This window comes from Gobio gobio (genome assembly GCF_949357685.1).
Source record: "Gobio gobio genome assembly, chromosome: 3".
NCBI lineage: Eukaryota > Metazoa > Chordata > Actinopteri > Cypriniformes > Gobionidae > Gobio > Gobio gobio.
The window spans coordinates 38,649,081-38,673,458 of NC_137099.1; the positions used below are offsets into that span (position 1 = coordinate 38,649,081).

A 24,378-nucleotide genomic window follows, 5' to 3' on the forward strand; every position below is an offset into this window, starting at 1 on the left:
AGCGTTGTCCAGTCAAGATGCACTTGGTAAGTGTTTATGTTAGTGTGTGTGTGTTTGGGAGGTCTGAGAGGTCTGAGAGGCTCCCAGAGCGATATCAGCATCAGGATAAATGAATGCAGAGGGGATAGGCCCTTCCAGGGTGGGGGTAGAGGCCGTAAGTTTGAGGGGCCGTGCAAAGAAAAAGAGAGTAGTGACACCTCCATAGACAACAAGTTAGAGATACAACAAAAAGATTCCTCCAACTCTGGCTGGCATCCAGACCACAAGTCTATCCAACCGCCCCCCGCCCCCCCCCCCCCCCCCCCCCCCACACACACACACACCCCCACCCCACACACACACACACACACACACACATCTAGACACAAATATACCACCAGGCCCTTCCAGACCCACCAAGAAGTTGAGCTACAACATGAACATTAATCTTCACTTGCTTCTTCAGTAAAATAAAGTCTAGGCATGTACATATATTATTTACACATAAATATCTTTTGAGGTAATATCCTAAATTGTGGAGGATGAATTATGAGTAAGGAAAAACACAGTATGATATTTACTGAAAATTAAGAGATGAAACGATATTTAAGATACTCATTTTAGGTTGAATATGTTCAAACAGAAGGCTGTGCTTTGAAAGGCAAATTCCTGGATTAATCTTTGAATGTAATGAATTCACAGTTGGCAAACTATGCTCTTGTTTGGACCATGTTCCTTTTAAGTAAAGTACACAAATCCTAAATCCTGAATGGACAGGATCTTCACAAAGCTCTTTCAGTGCCCTCACTGAGGTTTATGGGCCATTACAAAGGTCATAGGGGCCTCAATTGTGCTCCCTCAACTTGTTTTGGGTTATCGCGTTACCATGCTGCCAAGGACAACAGTGGTATGACCACAAAGTAAAGATGGATCGTTCTGTGGCAAGTATCCTTTCAAAGTGTGAATAATAAAAAGTCTATATAGAAAGAACAGGTGAGGCATGTCAGTATAACCACAGGAGGAGATAGTTTTGTCTAAATGAGTCATTTTTAAACTAATGTCATGAAAGAATTTGTGGTTCAGAGGAAATGCACAGAATATAGTTGGTCTGACTATAGGCTCAGTCCCAAATAGACATACTGTTCAAAAGGTTTTTTAAAGAAAAAAATAGTTAGGTAGCACTTTATTTTACAGTTATGTTCCCCATGTACACACTATATACTTATTATAGTAATTACAATACCTAGGTACTAACCCTGAACACCTACCCTTAAACATATATATATATATATATATATATATATATATATATATATATATATATATATATATATATATATATATATATATATATATATATATATATATATATATATATATATATATATATATATATATATATATATATATATATATATATATATATATATATATATATATATATATATATATATATATATATATAGAACATTATTTATTCAGCTGTTTGTTCTTGCCAACTCACCATCATCACTATCGGCCAAGATGACCACTTTGGTGTTGGGGAACTTGGCTCCCACTTGGCCACCCACAGGCATACTGAGGGACACATTGAAGCTCTCCTCTTCCTCATAGAGGGAGTCATCAATAATTATGATGCGACATGACTTCTCCCGCTCATCTTTATCGAAGCGCAGAACACTGGTGTGGTCCTCGGGTCTTGTGATGTAGTCTGAATATGAAAGCACTGTGCTGGGGGTGGTTCCAGTTGCACTGCCTGGAAGGAGGATGGATTTCTTGTTTATACAAACAGACTTTCAAGTACTACAGATGTACAGTTGAAGTAAGGTCATGTGATCCTCAGTTGTAATAGGTAATAGGTTAGGAGTCATGAACTAAAATATTGTCACTCAATATCTGAATAATCATGTCATTAGATAACTTTATGATTATAATGATTTTATAATATTATACAGAAATGGTTAATATTGTGATTAGAAAACTAGGTTTCATTGATTTTACCTTGTTGTGTGTAGCAAATAACCATTAGTTCCTGGCTGACGTCTCCTGATCTGCGGACCGGGACTAGTAGTTCTCCTATATCCTCTTCTATATGATATTCTGCTTGAGGGAAGAACACTGTGGACTCTGAAAAGAGATACATTTCAATGCTTAAATGTGGACGTATATAATTATTATAGGATATATTTTTTTATAAATATTAATATATGGCTAAGTAGCCAAAAGTATATGGACACCACATTTGTGCTTGTTGACCGTTTAATAATAAAAACAAAAGGGCATTAATAGGGAGTTGGTGCACACACTCTGGGAGCAATACTATAGGTACATGTGTTTTACACGACATAGACAAAGTAGTAAATCATTAAGCATTGCATAATTACCATCACCAGGATCCACAATCTCCACAGTGGCTACATCAGGGTATTCAAGAACAGCCATCACTGGCTCTGAGAGCTGGATTTCAAACATCTCTGAAGTTTCAAACTCTTTGTCGGTAAATATCTTTACCCTCCAGGTAGCAGATGTTTGGCCAGGGTTAAACTGCACCTGTTTCTGAGATTTGCCACGGAAGTCTTTGTCCTGTTTTGCTGTGCCGTCCTTGGTGGCAATGCCTTTTGAAGTAGAAAACATTCTTTGGAGACCTTAAACTATAAAAGTCCTTCAAATTGAGTACATAGTTTGTGATGCGGTTATTGACAGAATAGGACTGTAGCTGTGAGAAGTTTAAGATGTCTGTTGACTACTTTATAACTATACATTTTAAGGAACCGTAAAAGGCTATGGTACTGTTTAAAGCATTTTAAATCGCAGTTAAAGGGCTGTGAAAATACCAAACACAGAGGGACCAACTTGTAACAGCTGCAAATAAACATTGTGTATCTCTAAATATATGCAAGCATGACAATGAAGGAGGTTCTGTTTTGTTTTTTATTAGGATTCCAGAATTTAATGAACTGTATTTCTATCTCCACAAAAGAATTCTTGGTCACAAATGATCATGTACTGAACATTTTGTTGGCAGACAAATTAAACCTCAGCACAAGTCCTGTTTATTGTTTTTAACACAAAAAAATTAAATAAAAAAATAACATTATGAATATACAATTAACATATATTTGGACTTAACTGGGTAACTCCTTCACTTTGATAAATACTTACTGACAAATGATGTCTCTCCCAAGTATCCCCGGCGTTTGAGAGTGACCTCCAGAAACTTTGCATTCTCATCCACAATGTAGTATTCCCTTTCCAGGGATATCCAGGCCCAATTCAGACGGAACGGTTGTGGCTTCAATTTGTTGCCCCCTTTTTCAAACAGAGAAAAGCACAATGAATTTAATTTGATGAAGCACAATGAAAAAAGATGAAGTGTGTATTTGAGCTCCTTGAGGCACACAAATCAACTATTTTCTAAGGATTTTATCTCTTTCAAGTTCATGTAGAAAGAAAGAAGGGCCTAAATGAGAGCAATTTGATCCTGAGTCCTGCTTGTAGATGTCCTGGGGTGGTTTCGTCTTCTATTGACACTCAACACCCCTTTTTTTTTGTCTTTCCCTCATTATTACTGTAAAATTAAGACACAATATATGTTCACACAGTCTTCTTTTTTACTACTTTTGTTGGTAAATGAAAGAGGTTCAAGAGAAGTGAGTCCAACCAGGTGTCAAGTTAGTGCTGAAAGCCCATACGAGGATAGTGTGGATAGAAAGCAGTTGTGGAATATTGTAGCTGGTGCAGATTAACACAAAAGATGGAGAGTTTTGTTACCACTTCCATAATATCCTTGAAAACAGCAGCAAGGACCATAAAGAAGACAATCTGACCTTTTGTCTCCAAGACTTCTATATGTGCTACACTTTTTTACAAATGTGTGCCATATCCAAACAATAGCCTAATGTTCAAGTCAAGATAGAAACAAAATAGATATTTAGCGATAAAATGAAATTTTAATAGATCAAATGAAATCACCTGAAATATGTTATAAATTTCAGCATTATTCTAGCACCTATTCATCAAATAATACATACTTCAGTGACTAATTATCATTTTGAGTGATCAGATTAAAGTATAATCGGATTAGACTCTCCATGCACTAAACGATTTAAGCAGTGACGAGAGACAATCCTGAATCTTGACTGATTGAAGTAGGATAAAGAACTGTAATGACTTTGAAAGGACCCTCAATCCCATTTTGCCATAATCCATGCTACCCCATGACTCTGATTATCCCTAAAGAGAAAGGGTATTCTTGAACACTATTTCTTGGTACAAGCTGTTCTGATTTTCTACAGCTGGTTTTTGTTTTACCAAATCATTTCCTTGATACTGGACATTGCCATTTTAAATGTTAAATCAACCTACAAGTGAAACTCTATTTGCGTCAGTTTGTGCACAAAAGTTGACTAACTCTAAACCTTTGTAGGTATTGCTCACTATTTTGTAGTATTTGCACCCCCTGCTGAACAGCAATATTGCAGTTCAAATCGCAATCGCAAAAAGAAAAAGTAGTTTGAAGTGTTGGAAAATAGAAGTTATGTTGAGATTGATTTACAGTAATATTCAATAAAACAGCATCATCATGTTGCCAATTGGCCTTCCTCTTTACCACCCTCCTCAGTTTAGGAAACGGACCAGCCTGACATGACAGCATTGGCATTGACCAAGCTCAAGTGACAGCTCTGCCTAAAAATATAGAACTCATTTATCATTTTTATCTTTGCCCTAGATTGCTGAAGGGCCGTTAAAAACATTAAAGCTGATTGACATAGAAGATGTGAGGGAGCCCCATACAAATTAGATATTTTATCTCTTGTTAAGCTTTCACAGAAGTGTGAATACTGTGCACATCTCAGGAACATTACTAATGCACCAATTAAGATCTAACTCTTTAGCTGAGCACATTAACACATATTAAAAACAAGCTGATTTATTAAACAAAGGCACAATGTAAAAAAAAAATGAAGCACGTATCAAAGGCTTAATGGAAGGTGAAAACGTAGCTCAGCCAAGTGCCTCTTTCTTTAGGAGACAATTTTCTCAGGCACACTGCCCAGTTTGAGTATGAGCTGATATTGAGCTTAGTGAGGCAGTATCAGAGGATTATCAAATGGTCAACATGCAGACAGAAGGCTCTCTTTCAGTTAAGAATCCAGCAGTCACCTGTGACGTTTCTCTGGGCCTGGATAAGGGCACTTTGTCTGCAAGATTATGGAAAATAGTTCCACTTGCAGTAGAGACAATGTCCCTCTATTCAATAAATTCTGTGCACAAAATAATAATTGATCATTGTTAAACTGTATAAATGTATATTGTATAGAAACAATTAAACACATAAAAGCTTCAAAAGACATTCACAAGGTACACTTGGTCGTAAAAGTCTGTAAATCAAGAATGTAATTTTTCATTGTACTAAAGCCTATTTTCCTACCCTCTTATTAGAGTAATGTTTTTCTTAAATTAAATTAAAACTTTGTGTAGCACGTTTCACAATAAATATAATTCTAAAGCAGTTTTGCTGAGAATTATTGATTTACAGTGAACAAGGTGACAAAGGTGAATAGGTGCTGTCATGTTTCTCTTCACCAATTATATATTAATGTTGGCCTGCTCAATGTTAAATGGATCCAGTCTATGTTCATTAGAAATTATTTGATGCAGCAATAAACTAGCTAGTAGGCTATAAGTTAATGTATGTTTTTTTTTTTTACTTTGCTGATTTAAAACATGATCAAAACACTCTATTTTAATGACAAAATTACAAATAAGAGGGCAAGTGACAAATATCGGTATTGAAATCGACCAATAATTGTTTGTTAAAATCGGTATCGGCCCCAAAAAATCCTATCGGTGCATCCCTAGTAAGTAATGATTATTTTATTATATTCACAGACCTAGTTTTTGACAACAGAACACATATACATATACATATGAAATAGGCTGAAAAACACCGCGAGTTTCAGTGTGTGTGAGGTAAACGAGACCGCGCGTCTGCGCCATTCATTCACACAGAGACACACAGAAACATGCAGGATTCATATTTAGACAGTCTTTTTGCGGCTTAATACAGGGTTCCCACTCTTCTTGAAAGTACTTGATTTTCTACTCATGGATTCAAGGCCTGGAAAGTACTTGAAAACAAATATAGGTACTTGAAAGTGCTTGAATTAAATTTGAAATGCATTTTGTTTAGAATGGTGTTATTTCATAAATTGTCCTACAGTAGGCCTATATGCGCTATCAAAGACAGAACTAAATGTTGCTTATGTTTGTATGTAAAAAGGCATTTTTGATAAGTTGAGGCTGATCGTAGGCGCTCTCAAGCAAAACGGGCTACACAATATAAACAAAAAAACATGCAGGTTGTCTTTACACCACACCAATATAAATCTGATCTTCAATTCCCGCGCTATATGCATATTTAACGGAGTTTAACGGAGTCACGTCAACGAAAGCAACAGATTGCCAATGAGCTGCATTTTATTCATCAGCTCATTTCAAGATCATGGACCACAATATGAGAGAGCAAGCTAATAACTGGTGAGATCATTTAGTCTCATTCGTTTTAATGAAGATGGTTGTTTTTTTGAGCATCTAAGACTCAAGCCTACTTTCAGTTTCACTTGCGGCAGTGTGCGTGTTGGCTTGCTTCACTCATTTGCGGTGATGCGTGTTGCAGTATATGCAACATATATAGCCTATAACATCCTCTCGCACGTTTATTTTTTTAACAATTTGCCGGAGTGGCCGACTCCCTGATCAGTGCCCTGACTACTGAACTAGGGATCTAATTGAGACGCAGCCACACACACAGGGCATTGGCATACAAGCATGTTCTCTTTTGTCTTGTCGCATAGATGGTTTAAAAGCATTTTCATGAATTATAGTGTGATCATATAATGTAACGCTAGGCAAAAATGGAAATAAAAACAAACGCTGCATTAATTGCATTAAATATTTTTAATGCGTTGGTGTTATTTTGTCACTTATTGAGCAGTAGGCTAGCTGGAGCCGTTTACTTCCAGTCTTTGTGCTAAGCTAGGCTAGCGGTGGGTGCATCAGACAGAGTTATGGCACGCACTGAGATGAGAATGGTGTGTATGGATTTCTCTAACTCTGGGGGATACGGTGAATAAGCTAAAGTCCCAAAAAGTTGCCGTGTTCCTTTAAGTAGCCTAATTTAAGAGGTCTTTTGTGATGCTACATCTGCTGGGTTATGAATCTGATAGGTGCTTGATATAAAATAAATGGTGCTTGAAAAAGTCCTTGAATCTGGTGTTCATGAAAGAGTGGGAACCCTGTTAATATTCACTTACATTAGTATATATTGCGATTTGATCTAAGTGTACTGACCTACGTTATTCATTCATCAAAACTTTGACAAATTCCGTGTTATGCAGTAAATTCCATTTTTATGACTGGATTCCGTTTGCGTTTTCCGCATTGCGGAAATGAATTCTTATGAAAGTTACAAAAGTTATTTAGTCAAGAGTTAGGCAAGAATTATTATTATTATTTTTTTTGATTAACATTAAAACACAGACAGCAGCGCAGCAGGAATATTACATTATAATCTTGGATTATGCAACAGACATTATACAGCTCAGTGCCTTCACGCAGTTCATTAATAAACCATCGGTTTATATCGGCCTTTTACATGCAATAGCCGATATGCCGATGGTTTTAAATTGATCAAAAATCGGCCGATACATTGGTGCATATGTATTATTTACTCATCTGCTTATAACAGAATGAAAAAGTTAAATTAATAATATCAAATTGGTAAATGTGCGTTAGACATATTTAATTAATATCTTCAGTTGATGTTCACTTTGACAGCCCTAAAATCTTTTTTTTTTTTTTCTCAGATTTTCCATTTTCCCCACCTGATCTTGTTTAAAATTTTCCGAACTTATGTTTCAAAACATAGTGACCGGCCTATGTAGTTCACTTTGAACAGACCCTTTATAACCAATTATATAATCTAAAGAAATGCATTAACAACTGAGGTTTCGATCCACTATCTCTTAATATGCTGTTATTTCCAAAGTAAATTCAGCCATTAGAGTTGGCAGTCACCTGAGGCAAATTCCTATATAGTTTTATTGCTACACTCTAAAAAAAATTTTTCTATATGGCACTAAATATAGTGGTTCTTGGCTCGTAATCATAGGGGAACCACTTTTGGTGCTATATGTTCTGTATATGATAGCGGTGCTATATAGCACTTCAGTCAAAGAACCGCTGAAGTACCACTGAAGCACCAAGATTGGTGCTATACAGCACTTAAAGAGGTTCCTCTATGATTACTACAAGCCAAGAACCACTTTTAGTGCCATATAGCACCATTTTTTTTAGAGTGTATGTTTGGAAGGCAGGTGCCTGAAGGCAGAGTGACCGTCGAGGCCACCTCAGTTTTCTGACTGTGCACTTTTTCTTCTTTCTCACACCATTTCTCAGTGGTTTTCAGATTCCAAGAGAGGGAACTGACAGCTGTATCCTCACTCCCTGCACTTATCCCCTCCCTTGTTCTCCCCCTTTGTCAACTTTTATCTGTGCATGGGAGCAACAACTGAGGCGGACAGCAGGCACAGTCTGGGTGGCCCAAACCCACTGTCATGATTTTTTGTGCTTCTTTCTACACTCTAGGGGGATTTGTGTCTACAATGAACAAACAACACAAAAGTGTCTCCCTGTGAAAGCAGACTGTTTTCTCATGAGTGTTTCAGACCTTTTTCTCAGAATGTTGTTTTTTAGTTCACTATAAGTCATGAGAATCAGAGCAGTGCAATAGCAGTTTTGTGGTGTTACGAAGTATTTAATTTAAGGGTTTCTGTTGTAAGCTGGAGCGGCAGTAAAGCCCAGTAAAGATCAGCATCAGTGAGTGGTGCTAACTCATTTAATGGGTTCAGGCGTCACAGGGGGATGTCTGAAGCTCTGGAGGTATTTATGACTGCAATAATATATAAAAAGAATGCAGGGCTAAGTAATTGTCACATTCTCACTCATTCAAGTCCCCCCAGCCTTTGATTTTGCTGAAGAAGAAAAAAAAAAAAGATTAGAAGAACTGAATCAACAATAATTAAAGCTGCCAAATTTATTCCTGATTTTTTTCATAAACTAACATTACATTACCAACCATAGTTATGCCTTTGTTTCAGGCTGGCAATAATTCCCCAAGGAATTAATGGCTTTGTTGTTATTATGCTTAAGAATACAACTTAAAAATGTTTGCTTGTTGAAAGTCTCATGTTACATACATCAACTCGGTGGTAAGTATAGAGCTTGATAATTCTGATAGATCTTCACCTCAGTGCCACAGGTCAGTAGAATATTTATATGTATAGAGCCTCAGGCATGGGAGGGAATGCTAGGAGGATATCAACATTCACTGCTAGAAGCATATTGCAAGACTAAACTGGTTCATCAGAACTACTAGGGCCATGTTAAGTATCCTAAACATGAAAATGTGTGACCATGCTTCAGATTAGACCCACTATCTGTCTTCACGAGGCAACATGAAGTCATATTTAAATAAGGGTCACATCTTTCTGACCTGAGAAGCTTTAGCCATTTCCTCTGCATCTAATAATGGCATCTCACAAGCTCCAAGCTTGGAAGTCTATGTTAGGCATCTCATTTAATTCCAGGCATTCCACTGGGGGAATATTTGACAACTGGACACTGGCAGGTACTGTACTTGTCCACGTGACATTTGCAAAAGCCAGGCACCTGATCCCCAAACTGCAGGGTGATGAATTATGGCATGGCAGACCAGCCACGTCTCTTTTGACACCAGTCGCCTAAGTTGTCTGTGGTAGGCAGAGGGAGAGACATCAAGAGAAAGTACTCTTTAAAGTAAAAGGCACCATAGGGTGATCTCAAGGCTCAGATCACAGGAAGAGCTCTGCCATCTGTGAGAGATAAGAATAACCCCAGAACCATACTTCATATCCTGTCTCACAAAATATAAATCTAAAAGTTGCAAGGAGGAACTAGATCAATGACGATGTGGTTCCTGTGTTTAGTGTGGTTGTGGCAGCCACTGGCACCATAGAGCAGTAAATCTTTTGGGTGTTTGTTTACATGTCTGAAACACAGATTATGTGCAGACGTCTTTGATGAAAAAGAAACCTCCAAACTTGAGAAAGTTATCGGTTTTGGATACCTCTGAGATTCAGCTTTGTATTAGACTTACCTATTGCAAGTCTATGGCTCTCTTCAAAACCTTACTGTCTACTGCCTACATAGGCATCTACCTTCTAAGGCAGCATTCTAACTGAAAGAGAACATTGTATGTGACCGTTTAGGAACGCTATAGAGACAGTTGATATAACAATAGACTTACAATTGTTTTCAGCCAAGTTTGGTGTTAACATGTTGCTTAACTAACAATGTGATACTCTAAAAAGTATAAAAATACACCACACACATGAATATTGAGTCAAATAGTAAACATTTTGTCAAAAATCTATTTGCTTTGATATTGAAAGTAAAAAAGTATTTATCAACATTTATATAATTTTGTCCACCCTCTTGGAATTTTTTTTTTCTTATTTTGTTCTTATTTTTTGCAAAGCTTGTTGCAGAACCTTTTTGAAGGTATTTTTGTAACCATCTACATAGCGTCTATGATGCATCAAAAGTTCACAAGGTTTTGGAGCAGAGCCTATGTTTAAGCTCCCTGGCTTTTCACAAATACAGACTTTTGACTTTTTGGAAGAAAATTGTTGGAAGAAAATCCAAACCCAACCTAGCACTATGATCTTCTCCATCTTTTACATCTCAAAAGAAGAATTAGGCAAGGGGAAGTCCTAAGGTTTTCAGCATATCTTGTGATGGCTTTGAGTTTCAGCCAGGCATAGAGGGATCTTTGAAAGGAGATCTGTTAGCAGATCTCTGCTCCTTGACACACACACACACATCCCTGTCTGCAATGACTTCTACACTTACACCGGGTCAGTGTAGCTGGAGCCACAAATCTCAGAGGAAATGCATTCCACCATCTAACAAATGATCAAATAACATTGTTTTGGATATGAGTTATGTCCCTAATATGAACAGCTTAACTTCTGTTCTGAAACCCAAGCTTGTATTTTATAGAAGTATGTAATGTATTATGTGAACACAAACTTAAGTTAAGTTATAACGAAAAATGTCATGGTCTACAACTTGCCAATAATTAAACAAAGCCTGGTGGATTAGAAGTTTATATGCTTAATTGAAACCTGTAGGCAATGTAATCTTTATTCTGATCATCTTAGACTTACAAAAGCAAGTAGATGGTAGGGCTTGTTTTATAAAATTATATAGATTAGGGTTGCATGATATTGAAGAAAAATTAGATATGCGATATGTAACTTGTTAAATAGATAATGCTATATTTGATATGCAAAACGAGAATGCTTTAAGTGTGGAACTTAACTTCTGAAAGTGAACAGCATTATTTTAGCATTACATAAAATGTAATGTAACAAATCAATTACAAACAATAGGACAGATACAATAAAACAAATGAAATAAACAGTTCTTTAGGTTTTTCAGGTAGGCCTACATTAGATCTATTTAACTAGGGTTGGGTATCGTTTGGGTTTTTTCCGATACCGGTGCCAAACCGATACTTTTAAAACGGTACCGGTGCCTAAACGGTGCCTGAACCGATACTTTAAAAAAAGAGCCACAAAACGAGGTGGATGAGATTAAAGAATGGCTTTTTATTGATTTTTTTTTTATTATTATTTAAATTGAACAATTTATTACAAGTTTAAAGTATACTTAAATATGTAAATATAAATAAATACAAAACACAATTTACATAACAAATTCACAGTAAAACTAAAGCCACCTAACCCAACTACAATAGGCCTAATTTAACTCTAAACAGTAATAACAGCAGTAGTCTGTATTCTTGGTATGCTACAAACCAGCTTCAAGCTTTAGCTTTATTTTGCAGAAATATGACCATATTCTCTGGCTAAATATTTTAGAGCGCATCACCTTATTGTTTCCATGGAGACGCGTCATGCTTATCACATGACACACAGCTGCTACAATAGCGCTGTATGACAGCTCACTCAGCTGTATCGGGTTTATTTAGCTTTTTCTTTTTTAATCAAAATATTCACAAACTTTCTAACTATGTCATGAACTATCTGATATTCTGATTTTCAAATATGTGTGTGAGTAAATGTGTGTTAGTTGATCTATACTGCGCGATGGGCGGCGCCACGTTAGTTTGCGCCTCAGAGAATCGGATCTGTCGGATTTACATCACATACATGTATCTTCATCTCACGAAATACATGAAAGTAAGTGACGTGCTGAACTGGGAGAAGAATAGAGTAAACTGTATAGTCACTATATAATGTGTATCTGATGTGAATAAAACACTAAGTTATCTTAACTGTCTGAAAGGATTGTTTTTGCCACTTCCATAGACATCATTGTGTATTTTTTGCTAGTACTTATGAGCATTTAAATGTCTGAAACCTAAAATAAACATGATGTGGATGAAAACACTGAATAGTTGTGATATGTGACGAGCGCTGAGCGTCTCTGGCTCAGCGCCGGCCAAAGCGCGAAAGCACGTTTGATTTTAAGTGGCACCAAAATGAGGCACCGAAATCTGCGTTCTGATTCGGTCTGGTACATACCGGTCATAAAGTATGGCACCGGGTTTCGGTACCCAACCCTATATTTAACAGTATCATTCAAGTACGAAACAATACAGAAACTGTAAATGAGAAAACTGCACAGTTTTCACATGAATTAAATATACATTTAATCATTTTAAAGCTTCAAAAGTTATTCAGTCAAGATAGTGAGTGATTATCTCTTTTTCTTTTGTTGTTTGACTGACTGGCAGCAGCAGATATACCTGTATAGGTTACTGTCACTTTAAGACCTAATGCACGGATCCTATTGACACATTTCCGATTTCTGTCCCAACTGTTTATGTTCACTTAGGACATAACTGACTGTGTTTACATGAAAACTCACCAAGATAGGCATTTTGACATAACTGTGTGTGTATTTGACCATTTGAGTGCAATAAGCCACGGAAGAGAAGTAATGCACACTGTCTGAGAGGTGGCTTTCTGTGTGCGCACTTCAATAAAAAAATGTAATGAAAATTGTAAGTAAAACAAAAATTCTGTCGTTAATTACTTACCCTCATGTTGTTCCACACCCGTGAGACCTTTGTTTATCTTTAGATCCCAAATGAAGATATTTTTGATGAAATCAGAGAGCTTTCTGTCCCTCCATTGGGAGCTACACAACTACCACATTCAAGCTCCAGAATGGTAGGAAAGACATCATTGAAGTAGTCCATGTGACTGCAGTGGTTTAACCTCAATTTCAGTGCTTGGTTTTCAGCTCTCGAGTCAACAGAACACGCATGCCTCATGGTGCTCCGGGCTGCTCCCCCTATTGGGTTGCAGGTCACTATTTTTGTAAATAAAGTGGTAACTTATGTTTTTTTGTGCAAACAGCACTCGTGTCACTTTATAAACTTTAATGATGTCTTTCTTGCCGTTCTGGACCTTGAATGTGGTAGTTGCGTCGCAGATTTAATTTGTGTTCCGACGATAAACAAAGGTCTCACTGGTGTGTAACGACATGAGTATTTAATGACAAAATTTAAATTTTTGGGTGAACTAACCTTTTAACAAAAAGCCACATGACCTACATTCCCCTACTTTGTGTGCAAGCATGTTCTGTTTAGGGTCTGCGTGACCTTAAAGTAAAAATGTTTTGATAAAAATATCCACTAGAAAAATTTTATATATTTTGTTGACTTGTATACTTGCATTATCATAAAAGTTTCCAACAATGTTTAAATCCAGAGAAATCAGCTATTTTTAACCAGTGTAATGCCCCGTTTCATTGCGTCGTCTGTAAATGACATCATATCTTCCTTACCCTCGATTTCGTTTTACTTCCGTAGAATTTTTGGTAGAAAATTTAATATTATTATGTTTTTTATTAGACAGGTGAGCAAATGTTTGGATGCATTTATCGACAGAAAACGTATTATTATATAGCTCAACACGGTTAGTCTTATTGTTTAAATCACTTGTTTTCTTGATTTACAGGGAGTATAACATTTATATGTTTGTACTAGGGATGTCACAAGTACCGGTACTTCGGTACCAAGGTGGTACTGAAATCATAAAAATGTGACGATACCAGCATTTCTGTAGTACCGGTAGTACAGACTCCCGAGTATATTCGGTACTCGGAGCTGCGTTCAGTGGCTTCCATGTTTATCTAAGCGCAGGGCTCCAGACTGTAGCCGAATATATACTAGTGTCTGTGAATATTGAACTGCAAAATACTATTTAAATATTACTCCTCCGTGTTCTGCATCTCTGTGTGAATGACGGGGCGCAGAGGCGCGGGCAGGCGGCCGCACACACGTGTGACACTCACTCGCTGTCTTTGTCGTCTCTGCCGTCGTATGTCACCATATGAGGACACGAGCACATAAGCTGTCACTTCATGAGAATTTAGCATTTCATTTGAGAAAACTGTCATATCATGAACAGACACTCAAAGGTCTTAACGGCAACCCATCAAAATAAAAGTTTGGTTTAAAAAAAATTTTATTGACAGAATATATCAGGCTACTGTTGTAGCCTACAGTAGGTTTAGCTATATGTTGTAGTAATAATAATACGTCTCTACTAATAATACAAATTATGCCTAGATGGTTGATTATTTTTCACTTGATCTTTTTTTATAAACAATGTTTACTTTTAAACAGCATACAGCCTTTAAATGTTTGTATTATTTACTTATGATTATCATCATAAATAATAAACTTAATACATTCAATACATTTTTTAAAAATAGTAAAAATATTTTGCTGTGGTACCGAAATTGGTACAGTATTTTTACTGTAATTTTTATGGTATTGGTACTGACTACTGGAATTTTAGTACCGTGACATCCCTAGTTTGTACCATGTCTCAGACTATGCTTTTTTGTCAGTGCGTGGCTATGTCTTTTGAGTCTGTCTAAATGGTATTGTTTCTACCATCTTGGCTAGGCCTCTGACAGTGTGTATCTTTTCCTGGCTCTTATAGAAATGACTGCCTCCAGCTGAAAGGCTGCCAAAGAGACAAAGTGCCAGCCCTGGTGCATGCTCCAGTTCCGACACAGCTAAAGAGCCATAAGTTAAACTACTAACAAGCAAATGTCTGCTTATTTTTAAATTTACAATTAAGGAATTCATACAGATACACAAACTAATTTGTGCTGAACATATGAATTAACATTGACAGTGAATTCAAATATAAGTAAAAATAAAATTGTGGGGGAAAAAAACTACATTCTTACTTAGTTACTGGGTATTATTTGTACATTCAGTCAAAAAAAAAAAAGGCTTGATGGCACATTAGCCAATTGCTATTATTTGCTGACCCCCAAAGCTCTGCCAACTTGTCCAGGCTCATCCTAGTTGAAAAAGATTCTTTGTTTAATCCTTTGTTTAAAGTGTTTCCTTTTTCATGTCTGAGTGTGTATATGTCATGGTGAGGCGGAATACAGTAGGATTTCCAAATCTCACTGTTAAACTTGGAAAGTGTTGGCATTTTGACCAGATCAAATTAAGAGGTAGTGAATCACCACATTGGTTACAATGTTTAACTATTAAAATGTATATAAATGGTGTTTTTTGTTTACTTTTAATATTGACTGACTGACAAAGAAACACTCTCATAATTGTAAGCCAACCTAGAAAAGTCCCCTTCAGCTAAATTGATTTAAATAAGCAACTGAAAGCTTGGGAATTCCAACAGCAGCTTTAGTGACACATGACACTTTCAGTTAATGATAGGGTCAAGGAAGAGACATTCTTACCATTGTCTTCCACTGTGAAGTAGAATATGTCACTTGTGGCATTGGACCCATCAAGAAGCACATAGCAAATCTTCATATCATCAATATCAGCTAATGATGAGAAATGAAAGTTTGATAAGTTGGAGATTAATAAATCTTAAATTAACAGTGGCAGTTTTTGTATAAAATATTTAAGAAATAAAAAGGAAAATAAGTATAACTTACCTTGTGAGAAGGATTTGATGCTATCATTGCCCAAAGCAGAATTCATGATAAAGCCATGAAGAGGGGTCTCGGTTACAACATACTTAAGAACTTTGTTTGGGCTGTCTCTGTCCTCAGCCTTTAGAGCTTTGCTGGTAATCAAAAATCCAAGGTGCCCAGTATGAAGAACCCTAAGAGTGGGTGCTGCTCTGTTTACAATGATTTGAGGCACTCCATTGTCCACTGTGCTAATATGAATAGTCATCGTCTGAGGCTTGCGAGTTTCATATACAGTATCAGGGAAAACATAAAATTCGGTGTGAGTTCCATCAGTAATTGTGAAAGAGAAGCTGTCTTCATTTGTCTCTGCGCCATCATGCCTATAAGTAATAAGGTTTTCATTTAGATCCTGCTTGGTAAATGATGTAATGACTTGTGTTCCATTGAACAGAAGCTGACCATGAACTGGCACTTGAGTCACTACAAATCGCAGCAGGTTGTCTGGTGTGTCACGGTCCTCCACTGTCAGTTCAAAGGGTGTGATCAGCTTGGTTTCTCCCTCCCCCAGAACCAGCTTGTTGATCGTCAAGACTGGCTTCTTGTTGTCAACATCTGTAATTGATACACGGAAAGTGCGGAAGACAGGGTTATAGCCATCTGTCACCTCAAACTCAAAACTGTCCATCTTCACTTCATCGTCAGATGTATGGATGTAGTAGATCTTGTTGCCAGCTAACTGCAGCTGAGTGAAGGTGGAGATGGGCACCCCTGGGAGATCAGTACATTCAAGATGGCCCCTGCTAGGAGCACGAGTAATGCTGAAACTTAGATATTCATCTGGACTGTTGATGTCAGTTGTGCTGAGGAGATCTGTGGTCAAGGTGACCTTACCTCCCTCTTTGAGGGTCACACCCTTGTTGATAACATCAGGGAAGACCATGTCCATGCTACCAATATTAATGTAGAAGTAGCGATCAATGAGAGGATTGATTCCATCCGTTACGTCAAACTTTAGCAGGTCACGGACACCCTCCTGGCCTGTGTGAACGTACTGAATCAACTGTTTGTCAAGTTCATCTTGAGTGAAATTCATACCAATACTAATGTTGCCAATTACAACCCCGTGCTTGGTAATTCTATGAAGGTAACCTTGGCCAGGGCCATAACGGATAATGTAAGTAAGCTCTTTGTCCTCAGAATCCAGATCTGTGGCCTTCAGGACTCTGTTACTAATTACTTTGGTTTCTCCAATTTCTACTTCTAGGCCATCATTGATGGCCATCCTTGGGGTTTCATCATCAACAGGAATGACCATTATGATGACCTTTTCTTCGACAGTGTGCTTCCCATCATTGAGTCGAATTTCAAAACTGTCTTCTTTGGTTTCAGAGTCATCATGCTCATAAACAATATTGGAAGCCTCCTTGATCTGCTCTAAGGTAAATTTCAACACTGGAACTGTCCCAGTGCTCAACTGCTGAACTATGTTTCCATGTTTTGGGTTTTTAAGTATTTCAAAAACTAATTCATCACTTGGGATATCTGCATCTGCAGCATTCAAAATAGGAGTGTCAATAACCAAGCTCATCCCCTCCATGACAACAAACTCACGAATGAAAATCTCTGGCTTTTCGTCATTGGCTGGGATAATGACAATGGGGAAAAAGTGCCTTTCTGAAAAGTTAATGCCATCTGAGCAGCGGAAAGTGAATCTGTCCTCCACTGGCTCCACAACCTTGTGAATGCTTTGGACATAATAGATGTGGCCTAGACCAACATCTTTAATGGTGAATGCAGTGATGGCAGTGCCTACTCTGGATTTTTCAGACCCAGGAGCTGGGGAGATGTTCTCCACATAGCCTGATGTGGACTGAACGATGATCGTACACAAGATATCATCATTATCAGTGTCAATGTCCTCAGCTTGAATGTGTTCCAGTGTGATAACATTTTTCTCACCCTCGACTACTACAAATTGGCCTCCTACATTAACAATAGGTGGAATGCTGTCTACAGGAAGAATAGTGACATGGACACGGACCCCTTGAACTTTGTTGCCGCCAACAACCCATTCATCCGACATGTCCGATATTGTGAGATTGAAGGAATCATGCTCTTTGATGGGGCCAATTTCACCACTAGTGTGAACATAGACGACCACGCCATTGATGATGTCTTGCTGGGTGAAGCGCTCAGCAGAAGCTCCATTCACCATTATTTCTCCTAGCCTAGGAGGCTCCTCAACTATGAAAGTCAGCATGAGGTCATCTGTGTCTTCGTCACGACCCTGAATAACATTGCTGGTGATTTCTGTTGCACCATTCTCAAGTACATCAATGGATGCGCCTAACAAACCTGCTGGTAACATAATTTTAGGAGTTTCATCATCGACAGGCTTGATGCTGATCTTGACAACAATGGGGACTTCATGGAAGCCATCGCTAATGTCCAGCTTAATGACATCATGAAGAGATTCTTCACCACTGTTGATGTAGGCCAGTCTGCTGTTTTCAATGTCCTCCAACACAAATGTTTCCCCATTAGACATGTCGATTCCTAAATATTGCAGCTGCCCAAACCTGGGAATCTGGGTCACTATGAATTTAATATTCTCATCCTCAGTGTCCTGGTCAGAGGCATCAAGTTCATTTTTGGTTATTATATAAGTATTTCGCTCCAGAACAGTGAAACCGGTATTAGTAATTATAGGGGGTTTGTTGTCAACAGGCTGTAAAAAGATTGTAAAAAGTCCATCAACAGAATTACTAGCAGTGTCCTCCACGCTGAATGAAAACTGGACCACTTTGGGAGTAATACCAAGCTCTTGGTCTGGGGGTTTGTATGCCACTTTATGGTGGTTGACCTGAGCTTGCGTAAACTCACTGATTATGATGTCAGGGCTATCAGTAAGTACAATGGCACCAAGAGGAACAGGGTTGTTTTCATCCGTGTCAGTAGGAGGTTTGATGATGGTGTATTTAAGATCCCTGTCATCACAGTCCAGATCTGTGTAACGTAGAAATTTCTTCTTAAAAAATGTCAGCTCGTATTCTTTGACTGTCATGTGTAGTGTGGTGCCAGGGTAAAGTTCTGGAGGAATGTCATCCACTGGGTGGATTTTAATTATGAACACATGCTCTCCTGATTGATTTGGTGGGTCATTGTCATCCTGGACTCTAAAGGCAAATTGGTCAATAACAGTGGTGGTACTATGAGGTCCTTTGTGACGATAGAACAGCTTCCCATCCAGAATATCCTGCTGAAACCATTCTGTCACCACCTGTTCAAACATCTCATCTGATGCACTAAATTTCCATGCAGATGGATCTGGAGGAGGCTCCACCTGTTTGATGAGCAGCTCACCAATTGCTGAGTATGGCTCTTCTAATATGAATTTAATTGTTGAATCCTCAGAGTCAATGTCAGTGGCACTCAGGATAAAGGGGGAGATTTGCATCACTTCATTTTTAAAAAGCACAATACCAGTGTTTGCATTTATAATAGGGGGTTCATCATCAGTTGGTGCAATTGTGATGGGGAATAAAAACTCTACTTCATTACTGCCATCAGTCATTCTGAATATAATGTTGTCACTGTAGGTATCACTTCCATCGTGCTGGTACACAACAATGCCAGCATCTAGATCAGCTGTAGTGAAAAATTTTCGTTGAGACCCGAGCACAGTCAGCTCTCCATGTTTCAAGCCATCAACAACAGTTATCTTTACATCATCAAGATTGTCTTCATCACTGATCTCTAAATTTTGTGAGCTTGATAGTGTTCTTGATTGACCCTCAAAAAGCAGTTGTCCAGTATTTTTGGTTACCACTGGAGCTAATGTGTTCATCGGCTTCACAACAATCATGAACGCAAAAGGATCAGAAACAGCCCCATCAGTGTCAACAATTTCAAATTCAATCTGAAAAATTCTTTCTACGTTGGAATCTTCAGAAGGAGGCTTGTAAGCAATCTTCAGGTCTTTAATATCTCTCTGATGGAAAGAAGTGATTGGCTGGTTTTGATCATCTGTGCTGATAATATAGCCCTGCTGATAGCCCAATGGAGATGTTATGTTAAAGATTAACTCATCAGAATCTGATTCAATATCCTCAGAAGCCAGCATATCTGAAGTAATGGCTGTCATCACAAACTGGTCAATCTCCATCATCATCATAGATATAAAGCTAGGTTTTGGTGGTGTATTTTCAATACCCTCTTTGATTCTAACCATTATCTGGAAATGTTCTTGTTGAAAAGTATTACCATCATTATCTTGTACTTCCACTAGCATTGGAATGTAGTCTCTGTTAGGAGAGTTGGTGGTTGCTGTGTGTTGATACTTAATTCCCTTCTTGACAAATTCATCGCAATTAATCATCTGGCCATTAACAGAGTTATCAGTAAGATGACCATACCTGGGAAGTTTGCCTGCACCAACCAGTGTGGTCACCTTGCATGTAGTGACACCATCTTCAAATGCAAACTCCAAAGTTTTTTTGTCAATTGGGTTGCTTAGCCCATTGAGCTTGTCCACAACCAGAGGCATGTTACGAGTAAGAATCTCCAGTTGCTGAAAGACCACTTCTACTTCAAGAATTAAAGGAACCACCACTGTGTCTGTGTTCGAATCATACCTCAGTTGCAGTTTAATGTGGTCTTTGCTTGGGCTCCGGGAACCAAAGTGAGTATATTTCACCTCTTCTGCCCCAAAAGCACAGGGGAACTTCTTGGGTGTTAGCATTCCAGGTCTCTGGGCCAGTGGGTCGTTCTCCAGGACTGTAATGTGACAGCGGTCTCCTGCATGCACTTCAGTCACAAGGTCATTGATAGGATCCAGATAGATGGAGCGTCCAAAGGGAACTCTTATCCCATTGTTGGCTACCAAGATTGTTTCAACGGTAGGTCCAGGTCTGTGCCTATGGCGGAAAGCCGTGTCGAAAGGATCTGCGTCCACATTAGAGAGACAACATCCTAATGAAATCAATATAAACAGGCACTTCAGAGGTGCTTCTGCTGCACACAGTCTTCCTCTTTGCAAACAACCAGCCATATCTACAGCTAGTTGCACTGCATGAACTTGCTAAAATAGAGGCTCTGCAGAGTCCAAGTAAGATTTAGGACGTTGTCCTTGATTTCTCAAGGCTTGGTTCTCACTGCTGTTTCCCCCCTCTCTGTCCTTACACACAGTACATGTGCAGCCAACCTACTGAAGCACTGCAGGTAATGCTTAACAAGGGAGATAGTGACAGCACAATGCTCCACCCTCAGTACAACCTCTCCCACGGCTAATTTAAGGCAGCACATTGGACAGCCCCCCAAAGTGTTGCATTCACTCTAGCCCTCCCTCACTTTTTCTTCTTCCGTACCCACTGAAAGCAAAGCAAAGCAAAAAAAAAAGGTTCATATTAAGACCAGTAGCATATATTTTCCTAGAGAAATAAAAAGGAAAGAAAAAAGATGATATAAACCAAGACAAGCATGTTCTGTTGTGAAATTATGAAGTCCATATTTATGTGGCCACTGATTTGTGACATGTTTGACAGATGCTTCAAGGAATATAAATGGATGTAGTTGCTCAGGAACTTTTTTCATGGTCTAACAAATGGTCAGGGCACCTGAATTTTAACTTATTATTCATGAAAATGTATTCTTTAAAAGTGTCCATTTAGTTTACCTTGCCATAATAACTATAGATATAGCTAAAGAGTAGCAACAGCGCCTTCTGTTGGAGTGGACAAAATATTGAAATATTGCAAACTTTTGGAAATTGGCATCTCGTAAATTATATTTAAATGTAAACAATAATAAATGTGATATATTTCCATAATTTATTTAAACATTTGTAATTTCAAAAACATAAAAATAATTATTTTAAATACATTTTGTACCTGTGGTTCAGGTATACCCTTCTGTTGTGGGGACAAAATGTCACCACAAATATGGTAATATGAGACATTATTGCCCTTGTGGGGACATTTTTTTGGTCCTCATGAAGAAACCCGCTTCAAAAAAACAAACAACAACAAAACATCAGTTGATATTTATCTTATAATACCAATTGGTGTTTTTTTTTCTAAAACTGCATAACGTTTTCTGTGATGGGTATGTTTAGGGGTAGATTTAGGGTTAGGGAATAGAATATACTACAGTTTGTACAGTATAAAATCTTTATGTCTATGGAATGTCCCCATAAAACAAAAGCTGTGTGTGTGTGTCCATGTGCATGTGTTACTTTTTTTCTAATAACACTTTACAGTCAATAAATTCATACTGTTTAGATGAAATTGTGTTTATTGAGTTACTGTAACAGTTCAGATGCTTATAACTTGGGGGGTCACCTCATGGGCCAGTTGAAAGGTCAAGCCACACAATACTCAGTCCAGTTGGTTAAACAGGTGGACAAAGGGTACCCAAGGGCCCTGTATTTTAATGCAATAATAAAAACAAGGGCTTTCTTTTTTATTTTTCATAATTCTTCCAGTTGCACAAGCATCATTGCAAATAATCAGCAGCACTAAGTTGTTGAAAGGTATATTCAGACACATTTGATTCACAGTGATCCTAACGTGCATGATGTCCTGCTGCCTGCCTGAAAAATTCTCTCATATAATTTTATTTCTAGAGAGTCCAAATATATCTTTTGCAATTGCAGTCACTGGGGATGGGATTTTAAATGCGTCCACCGGATGATGATGGAAATCCCCCATGGCTGTCAGGAGTACATAGGGTTTATCTCTTAATGTGACACATGATCTAGCGCGTCAATACAAGCATCCAGCATCAATTGCGAAGAAAGGAGGATAAATAGCTGTCATTCTTTGATGAGGCCCTTATTTATTCATATACTTTATATTGTATATAAGCCTTATTTATTCATACTTATAAAAAAATAAGTGCTTTGTTCATGTTTTTATGTTGTGACTTTAGCTTAGCATGACCTAGCTGAAGTGAGAATCAGGGTAGATACTTGAGAATACATACTGTGTATGGAAACCTTGTGGTCGCATCTAGATATAAATACCCTCTTTCCATTTATGGAGCAGTGTTTCCAACGGATATATGGGAATGGATACCACCTCACATATCCGATTAAATGACCAATATTATTTTTGTTTTGGTCATCATTTTCTCTGATATCTGACATTTCCAAAAACTAATCATCTCCATTAATGTTAACTCAACAAGAGTAATTTACTAAAAGCATCCTATTACTGAACATATACATATGTTTAGATGTTTAATTATGTCCCAAGGTACAGTTTTTCCTGGTTAACACTTTATAATGTTAACATTAGTTAATGCATTAGGTTTCAAAACACAGCAATGAACATTTTACATTTATTAATCACACATAATTTCATATCATTGAAGTTACTTTATGAAAATCTTTTTTATAAATATTGACTATTTGCTAATTATGTTATAATGTGTGACCCTCACTAGGTTCATATGGATAGAAAGTTTTCTAAATTACCACAAAAGCTTGATTTTATGGGTTACTGTGAATCAGACCTTTCAGCACATTGTGAACCAGAAATCCCTTGGAGAACACAAAGGTCATAAATCTTCATGGAGAGTAAATATACACTGAATTTAACAATGCAAATCGTATGACTACCATTCCACTAATGAATTGTTTGATTCCTTTAATAACATGAACCAAAATAAAGGGCACTCTGTTTATTCGAATACATGTTTGGGACAACACTACACCACTCTTAGCAACCCTTGTGAAAAACCCCTGTTAGCATTCGCCGAATAGCCAACATGCCACGGGTGCTTGATGAGTCTGTTTCTATTTTGTTGCTTTGCTAAAATAACTTTTGCACTTGTAACCGACGCACAGTCAAGCACCTAAAGTGGACACTTAGTGTAGTACTGAGTGATTAGTGGAAACCAGTCAGAACAGCATTATAAATGTAAACTTTGTCAGATTAAATAAAAATATACAGTTGTTCTGATCTCAAAAACACAGAGCTACACTTAGAAAAGGTGGAGCATATACATATAGTCACTAGACTAACAAAAATTAGATTTCTGATGAGTGTCAATGATTTGCTTAGAAACAAAATCATATAAATCATTATTGACAGTACCGTTCCCAGGTCCAGTAAGGTTATATCAGTTGAAAATCCTAGCATTAAATCTGACATTTTTACCTATAGCTACATCCAGCTCTACGCAGCAGTTGTGGCCATACATCACTGTCTCAGGATACATAGATTATAGATGAGCGCCGCTACCAGCACTCAACCCTTCACCTCTTCAGCCATAGTACAAGTCAAGCATGCTAACAGACAACATGCTACTATGTCAATACAGTCATGGTTGGGCACAAGAAGGGTGCCTCTA

The 24,378-nt window shown here is 37.7% G+C and overlaps 1 protein-coding gene across 1 annotated transcript in view; it reads right to left on the reverse strand.

Annotated features, from left to right (window-relative positions):
- frem3 (Fras1 related extracellular matrix 3) overlaps positions 1-21,076 on the reverse strand; it is a gene marked incomplete at its 5' end in the record, with an annotated part of 34,933 nt that extends 13,857 nt beyond the window's left edge. The window contains 6 exons of the mRNA XM_079813465.1: positions 1,484-1,735; positions 1,981-2,106; positions 2,364-2,594; positions 3,142-3,288; positions 15,844-15,933; positions 16,048-21,076. Coding sequence (XP_079669591.1) covers positions 1,484-1,735; positions 1,981-2,106; positions 2,364-2,594; positions 3,142-3,288; positions 15,844-15,933; positions 16,048-21,076 — 5,875 coding nt within the window. The remainder of the gene's footprint in view (positions 1-1,483; positions 1,736-1,980; positions 2,107-2,363; positions 2,595-3,141; positions 3,289-15,843; positions 15,934-16,047) is intronic.
- Positions 21,077-24,378: the final 3,302 nt, after the last annotated feature.